General features: G+C 38.4%; 1 protein-coding gene across 2 annotated transcripts; it reads left to right on the top strand.

Annotated features, from left to right (window-relative positions):
- The first annotated feature begins 1,926 nt into the window (after positions 1-1,926).
- On the top strand, positions 1,927-8,504 carry pax4 (paired box 4). Of its 2 annotated transcripts, none has more exons than XM_026147784.2 (10): positions 1,927-4,007; positions 4,155-4,285; positions 4,440-4,655; positions 4,745-4,835; positions 4,985-5,125; positions 5,221-5,303; positions 5,389-5,452; positions 5,649-5,722; positions 5,909-6,002; positions 6,654-8,504. In XM_026147784.2, exons 1-10 carry the CDS (start codon positions 3,974-3,976, stop codon positions 6,944-6,946), a joined length of 1,221 nt encoding a protein of 406 aa, XP_026003569.1. In that variant the 5' UTR covers positions 1,927-3,973; the 3' UTR covers positions 6,947-8,504. The 2 variants fall into 2 exon arrangements, with proteins under 2 accessions (XP_026003569.1, XP_026003568.1); XM_026147783.2 differs by having other exon boundaries at positions 1,929-4,007; positions 5,646-5,722.
- Positions 8,505-8,824: the final 320 nt, after the last annotated feature.

An 8,824-nucleotide genomic window follows, 5' to 3' on the forward strand; every position in this document is an offset into this window, starting at 1 on the left:
ATAATTTTACTGTAAAGAACTATATGTATACTGTGGATTAGTGAAAATCTAAAATATAGTCAAATAGTCAAACTTTTACACCACATTCTTGCTTTCTAATGTTAAAGATGTAAGCTGAGCAAACATTTCATGCTGGAAAAAAGCAGTTCAAAGAAACCATTTAAAGCCCAGAATTACCATGACATTCATGCTCATGATGAGTGTGGGTGACCACAGCTGGATTTTCCCTCTAAGTAACATGAATACTGGGCTATGCTGATGCATTGGTGTATATGTAGACTGAGTTATACTGACATGACGTCCTTTTTAAATAAATAAAGGAGTATTATTTGAAAAAACATACGGGGTAATTTAGAAATGATAATCTCCCCAACAGCGATGCTGACTCCATTATTTAAAATACTGTCAGCAGTCTGCAGGATGTGCAGCAGAGTAAAAAAATGTCTTGAAGAGAAGTTTTTAACAGTTTTCAAGGTATTGCTAGAAACTTGGACAATTACCCCATTATTCTCACTTTTCACTATAATTATAATTCATGCATTTACATATATTTATATATTTCATGTAAAGGTTAATCTCCGTTATGGGCTTTTTAAAACTCTAGTTAGTATTCAAGTTGGCAGGACAGTCATCCTTCTCCATAGATAGATAGATAGATAGATAGACAGTGGTCCAAAGTCAGCATTGTTTAGGTAAGTAGTGTAAGTAGTGTGTGGTGATATTAATGTAAAATCCACATGAATGGGAGAAACTAATATTTCCTAACCTAACATTGCCTCAAAATAGGTCAGTGCTTACTTCCCCTATCAGTAGTTTTAATGCTGTGTTTGATTCATGTATATCTGATTTCAATTTGTATTCATCTTCTTGTATGTTGTGTGTACATATATACACATTTCACGTTCATTTTACGTCCTATAAATAGTATCACCAAGTCTTAAACCTGGTAGTCTGTATGTTCAGGTCAGTCAATCAGTGATTGCAAGGGAAGTTTTTACTAGCTTGTTGACAGCTAAATATTGTCCAACACACACACACGAGCTCATCCAAGCATAGAACATATAAAGGTTCAACTGGTTTATTGACAAAACAGAACAAAACAAAGGCAGGCCAGCGCCAGAACACTGTGTTCTTGGGCAGCTGGTGACCGTTAAATTGGAGCTGCTAATAAAACTTTTGATGCTTTAAACCATTGTGAAATCAAACCCTTTGAACTAAATCAAATCATAGAATTGACGATCTAAAAATGCTTGTATTTTTGTTGTTATTTTTAATCGTTTAGGTATATTACAATTTAAAAAAAAAATCAAATGTTATTGAGCATGCTTTGATATGGCAAAGCTGCACAAGGTTTAAGGGGGAAATCCAGATAAAAATATATTTATCATTTTCTGTGTCCGTGCTGCAGAACACAGAAGAAACAAAGCGCAAAATGTATATTTATATTAAAACGTGTTTAAAAAAGGATAAATAGTGATTTATTTTCGTTTGCATAAAGTTTGGTTTGGGGATCTATGAAAATGTAAAAATAAATAAATAAATCAAATCCTAATGATTAAAAAGTGGGGGGGTTAGGTTGCGACTAAATGTTGGGAAACCTGGTCATGTGGAACATGAAGCATTGCAAGAATGACTTACCTTGCATAAAATGTGTGAATAACGCGTGTATTTTCCAAATTTAAGCTGTTAAAAATATAATCAGCATTAGTTTTTTTTAGTTCCGTCAAGTAAAAAATCAAATCAAATAAAAATAAGCATTTAAGTCACATTTACACTTAATGCCATGTTAAGACAGACTGTTTCCGTCTTTTATCCTGCTATCTGCGGCCATGCAACCGCATGTAGGATATCTAACAATGATTAAAAACTAAAACAATCACCTCCATTCACAGAATGCGGGAACATTTACGATCTTAAAATTCAAAAAGGTCAACATTCCTTGAATCGCGTTGCCATCTCGTAACAGGATGGAGGAAACTGACCATGAAAACGAGTTCGTTGCGCACACAGCTACTCGGTGCGCTTTGGAGAGGTTGTGGTAACCTTTTTACGCGGCTGAGTTTTTCACAGTTCTAAACGCTTTAGGACACAGTAAAGCAGTAAAGCACCAATACGCAAGTTTTTATACACAAGACAAAGATCTATGGCATATAACTACAACGTATATATTGTCCGTGGCACTATTTAAGCGCTGAAACTCACCCCTTCCCCTGGCGAGCACATACTAAAATTTACGCACAACGAAAACGTGTTGCTGTCTTAACAACACAGCATAAGTTCTTTAATTATTCTCGTTTGGCACACACTGTATGTGCAGTAAAGTACTATAAATCAATGACCACGCTGACTCGCTGGTAATAAATAGAAACCGTCGCCCTGGTCGTTCTTTGTGTCGGTTGGCAAGGAGATGATGGTGTCCAAAAATGGCTGTCCTCTATCCAACCTGGCTGATTGTACACACAGTATTATTATCCTCTAACTCGTGGTTAATGTATAATTTGGGCCATATGGCATTTTAAAATCTAAGCCTTTATTTCGGTGGCACTTCGATCTGTGTGGACCCAACTAATGATTCAATTAGTCATTAAACAGACCAAAAGACGAGCCTCGTGTGGGTTTTCACATAGGCTAATATTTGCTCGTCAAATATTTCCCTTTGAAACGTTTACAACGTATTTTTATCTGCTGGCTGCCCAAGGAACATCTGTGAGGGTTGTTTTAGCCTCCCTCTTCTGCATAAAAAGAGGTCCCCCAATTGGCCCTTTCCTTGCGCCCATATAGGAGTCTATTTGTTCACGTTTTGAAAGAAAATGTAATAAAGAGACTTTGTGATGGATTTATGATTTATCAAAAGCACTTTACCATATGGCAGTCGTCATAGGAGCAGATTTCCAAATGTTTGTTTTATGAAAGGAGACCAGAGATCATTTTAATCTGAGCCACTTAACCTAGGAGAGGATGTTCAAGTCACGTGACCCACTAAAGTATGAGAAACACACTGATGTTGACCATGTAGTTTCTTTGAAACAAGACGGTTAGGTATGTATTTTCGTTACATTAAGAAGAGCCAAAGCAGAAAAGAGAAGGACTGAAGTGTGCTGCGCTGAAAACTGCATTGTCTAATTAAGACTGCAACCAGCTACTGCGCAAAAGGAAGCTCTTTGAGTTCCCAAGCTCGGATATTACTCTTTTGTGTGTCAGCTGCTGGAGCAGTGCACGGGCTACTAGACGTTAAAAACAGATTTAATCTATTTGTTTGTGACGCTTTAGATGATCAGACATTGCCAAGAAATTTAGTAAAGTGCGCTCAGGTGGCATCAGCTTTGCCCAAGTGTGCAGTGTGTAATATCCCACTAGTAGATGGTGCAAAGATGCTGACATGATGTGGGGGTAGGTTATATCTGATTGGATGTTTCACACTATGACATGTCTAGATGTTATTATAACAACAAAAACCGAGCTCTAATTTTGGCTTGCCGGAACGCTTTGTGGGAAATTCTTCTACAAAATACATTCCTATCACTCACTTGGTCTTCCCCCGTCTGCATTTGCTTTTAAAATAGGCTACTTGAAACGTGCTTTGTGAATCGCCGAAAAGGATCAGAATACAGGTGGTTTTAAAGCTAGGATATTGTTCTATGTCCGAAGATTCTGGCCGCTTAAACGCACCAACTTGAAGCACATGTCCAGCCTTTAACACGCACATTCTCTTTCAAAGCAGTAGACTATTTACATTTCAGGAATCGGATCACCACGTCATGTTGAGGTGTGCAGGTCTATAAATTGCTGCTGAAGGGTGGGATTCCTCTCACTGTAATTCGTTCACCAGACTGGAGTGGAGTTACCGCGACAATTTCGTTAATTCTAATTTATCGCATTCTTCACATTGCAGTCCAAGGTCTCCCCCCTCTCTGGAAAAAAGTTCTTATAGTTTTGACTTCAGTTTCATCATCAAGGCTGGGAGCAAGGAGAGATGTGCGGAACGAACACTGATCTGGAAAATAAAGGTTCATTTTCATTTTTTAACCACTTATTTATATTCGTTACAAATCAGTGAATATGGATTAGATATGAACGACAGTAAGACATTTTAGTGGACTCGTTGTATTCGGTTAATTAGAAAAAATAACCAATTTAGTATGTGTTGTGATAAGGTGGTGGAAATGTCAACCAGTTAGGAGGAATGTTTCTCAACGGAAGACCGCTCCCACAACCCAAGAGACGAAAAATGATTCAGCTGGCCTTGGAGGGAGTCCGTCCAAGCCAGATCTCCAGGATACTCAGGGTACGGTAACCTGAATAGTGATAAACAAAAACAACAACAACAAAAACAACAACAACTTTGGATTTCGAAAAAATAAGCTTTTGCGATGTTATGTTAAATGCAGCATCAACGGATTATTCTTGTTTAACACAGTGGAGCTCACTTGCATCTTTAGGTGTCCAACGGGTGCGTCAGTAAGATCCTGAGCCGCTACCGGCGCACAGGACTCCTGGAACCCAAGACCATCGGTGGGAGCCGCCCCCGACTTCTCACCCCCGGTGTCATCTCCACGATCATCCAGTGCAAAAGGGAAAATCCGACTATTTTTGCTTGGGAAATCCGAAAACGTCTCGCAGCGGCGCGGATATGCAAGGCCTCCAACGTCCCCAGCGTAAGTAAGATTCAAATTCAAATGTACTTTAACTACACTGAAACGATTCTAGCACTTGATGGTGTTTTGTGCACACTGTGTTCTGCAAGGTGTCGTCCATAAATAGGATTTTAAGAAAGATCCACTTGGACCGCGGACCATCGTGGATGGACCTCAACGCTGATGTCAGGGTTGAGCAGGGTAAGTAACTTGGTCCTTGGAGAAGTCATTTATAACGGTTTAGGAAGACTATCGAGTTTGATCAGAATTTTTATCACTGAACATGACAATTTAACACATAAATGTATAAATATTAACTGCATGTAGTCTGTGTGTTTCCATATGTGCAGATTTGTATTCTCTGGCTCAAGAAGAAGCAAAGAAGTTTGAGAAGTTTGAGACAGAGTGCAGTAAAAAACAGAAATCCAAAGGTGTGCAGCACAGAATCCGCACCACCTTTACGCCAGAGCAGAGCAGAGCACTTGAGCAAGGTGACTTAAAACCTCTACAGCTATTTCAAACTAACACAATGCATAATTTTTAGACTCAGTAATAGTTAAAGATCTATTTCTCTGTGTTGAATCAGAATTCTCTCGCAGCCAGTATGCTGACATGTACACAAGAGAGAAGCTATCTGCTGAAATTAAACTTCCCGAGGACACCATCAAGGTAGACTTTTCATCAATTTTAGCATCACGAAATTCATATACATTTAAGCTGTCTGTTCCTGAGGTGTGGCTTCTGTCCCTCAAAGGTCTGGTTTTCTAACAGACGTGCTAAATGGAGAAGAGAAGCCAAGCAGAGAGGTAGTACGCAGAGTAAGTGTGAGTGTGTGTCTGTGTGTGATGCACACATACTTGGGAGCTGAGTGTGGGTGGCAAGGATGTGTTAAGAATGTGTATAATTTGACCACTGGACAATAATAAATGGAGCTGAACACACTGGTAATGGAAAGTCCTCCTGAACACATCGATTCTTGCCTCATAGATGTTAAAATGTGTTTCTTTGTAGCAGCTGAAGACTTTGAAAAGCAAAGTGACTTTGTTCCTGTGAATCCAACAATGACATACAGCTTCACATCTCAACAGGTACTGTGCAAACCAGTGATATCTACTTTAGAGCCCTTAAAACATGCCGCTGTGAATGTTTTTCCGAGCATAGTTTTCTAGGCAATTTCTAGGCAATGCTAGGCAATTTCCAAATGAGATTTCTGTGTTTTTAACAAACGTCTGGTGACATTGTGGTATTTAAACTTTGTTTATGCGGTTTCCAAGGCTACTGGAATGGCAAAAATCAATGCGGACAGCTCCTCGTACAGCACTGTTGCAAGGAAGCTGCAAAATTGCTGCTTCTTCCCAACAGAAACAGGTGAGATCCAGGAAAACTGTCTTTGACCAAATCACTGTCTTTAATAATCTTTCTCTCTGTTTGATTATGAGGATTTTCATTCAATTTAATTTTTATTCATATTGATAGAGAGTATTTAAGAATGATGTTAAAGAAGCTGGAGATTAGCTTGATTGTAGTTTAGCTGAATATGATATAAAGGTCAGTGATGAGAGTACATGTTATAAAAAGTTTCATTCCCTGTGATGGGCTTGGGTTTGAATTTACTAAACTGCTAAAAATCTATTAAGAATCCAATGATCCTGATTATGAACTAATTTAAGGTTGCACAAAAAAGGTATTATTCTAATATTTTCCCTCCTACCTGTCTGTTGGTCATCATATAAAGTTGCCTATCTATGAAGCCATACGTTAAACATGTAATAAATTTATGTCGATTTCACAAGTCATTTGGGATTTGTAGGGATGGTAAACTCTATTCACTATTTATGTGTTTATTCGTTTAAATATGAACAATAGGGTAGGTGTAGGGTAAAGCCTGCCTGTTGGATCACAATATCACTTAAAATCACTACTCTCAATTGTTCCTAAGTACATACTGTACTATCTTAATTTCTATGCAATAACTTTTCAGAAATTAAAGAAAATAATCTTTTCCCCCTTGACGTACAGCCGTGAGGAATTCTGAATGTCCGACATCCTCATTTCCCCATCTGCCGAGTGACATGCAAAACATAGACAAAACTCCTCTGGATCTCCACAGAGATGGATACAGTTTTCCACTGGTTCCCCACCACACAGACATGAGGAGAACCTGCCCTTTGGCAACAAAGACAGGGGGGGCAGACTGCCCTGTGATTCAACAGTGGAACCAGCAGGGAATGCCGTTTACCTGGAGTCAGTTTCAAACAAATGAGCAGTTTCTGTTGGTCCCGGATGTGAATCAGCATCTCTACATGGACTGATAATGAGACCAGTGGATCAGCGGGAAGAGCTTTTGACTGCTGCTTAATTGCTCGACTGAAGGCACACTTTTCAACCAGTAGAGGGAGACAAAGTATGGACCCAACAATGTTGTCCTTTCCACCCTTTGCCTCTTAATTGCACTGCAGCTCGACTCATCACTTTTCCTTAGGTCTGTGCTGTTAGCATGCAATGTAATTTTTGATTGGTAAGATAATTAAATTAATTCACTAAACCCATTTGCAATGAAGCAAACTTAATGTGACTTTATAGCACCAGAAGGGATGAGAAAATAGATAAGATGAGGATGATAATAAACTTTTTCTTGGAAGAAAGCTTTATTGTTCTTGTTGCTGGGCAACAAGGACAATAAAGTTAGGTTCAAGTTAAAGAAGGTAGAGTTTAGTACTGACAGAGATTATTAAGAGATACATTTTAATCTCTGAGTATAATCTTTAATGAATACTTTGCTGTGCTCCTCAGTTATATATCAGTTTTAAAGACTTCTTGACTCCTACATAAACGATTGCTCCATGGATCATTTAAGGTTACCACACGATGATATGGACGTGATCTCCTTTATATTGTTAGGCTTGACATTTGTGTCAGTGTAGGAGCGTAAGGAACACTTCCAAGATTTCAGTCCAGGAAAAGCCGGTGGGAGAATCCCTAAAAAAAAACCCTAAAGTTTAAATGTGACCTGATATCTGCTCCGCTCGGTATCACTTTTTACGGCTGCAACAGGGCAGAGGCATTGAGTTCCTTTATATCCCTTTACTACAGTGAGGAGACAGTAAGTCTCTGAGTTTCCTGATAATTGGTCAGCAGGGGAAAGATTGGGTTCAGAATACAAAAAGCTTGGTCAGCAGCATGGAAGTGGCCTACTGGCGAAATGACCCCCACTGGAATATAACATCACGAAGCCAGATAGTCAAATGATATCTCCACGTTTGTGTTGTGACTGTTTCTGAAACATCCACCAATCTTGCATAAATTGAGGCAAGTTTTAGGATGACTGCATATGAATTTTTAACAGCAGGTACTGAACACATGTATTTAATTTACATGCAGTTTTCAAGTGTTTTTATGCTAATTTATGACACATTTCAGAGATCAGTATTTGACCTTTTATAAGAGTTTTTTTTTTTCAGCTCCAGTGATTTCTTTACAGTTTGTGCTTATATAGTAAAATATCCTATGGTTTTCTTACAAGATACATTTTTATATGGATTGCACCCATTGTGCCCTTGTGCTTCCCAATATTTTTGGTTGCTAGCATTTCCTCTTCTAAACTCTTCAGCTGTTTTAACCTTTTCTGGATGGAGAAATGTATCCATGAATTCAGGATCTCATAGATTACTTATCTACTGATATTTAATGAAAAATAAAACCAAATCCATTCTGACCTCCTACAGTATTACAAAGTGAATAGTATGTAAAGTCTACAGCAGCGGGCATGCCCAATTCTTGTTACAAGGCTTTCATGTGGTAGTTTTATCTGTTGTACTGCTTTCTTTTTCTTAAGCAATAAACCTGAATACTTAGTGCACTACTTTAAAAGCCTTCATATACTAATTTGACAGAAATATTAATCTTACATCTGGAGGATTCTCTGTATCTTATCTCATATTGAGCAACTAAAACTTTAGGAATTGCTGAAAAGCACATCCAAGTTCAACTGAACCTCACTCTAGTCTGGGATGTCCAAATTTGTTATCCAAATGTTCCTGACATGTTATTATTTATCTCCTTCCCTTGTTGTATGTATGACCCCCGTTGCTTTAGCCACTTAAGAGTATTTATTATACACTAGAATTTGCTTCTCTGACTGATATAAGGACCAAACTGCCAAAAGATGGAGTAAACAGACTCAGAGATGG

The sequence above is a fragment of the Astatotilapia calliptera genome, chromosome 17 (genome assembly GCF_964374335.1).
Source record: "Astatotilapia calliptera chromosome 17, fAstCal68.1, whole genome shotgun sequence".
NCBI classification, from domain to species: domain Eukaryota; kingdom Metazoa; phylum Chordata; class Actinopteri; order Cichliformes; family Cichlidae; genus Astatotilapia; species Astatotilapia calliptera.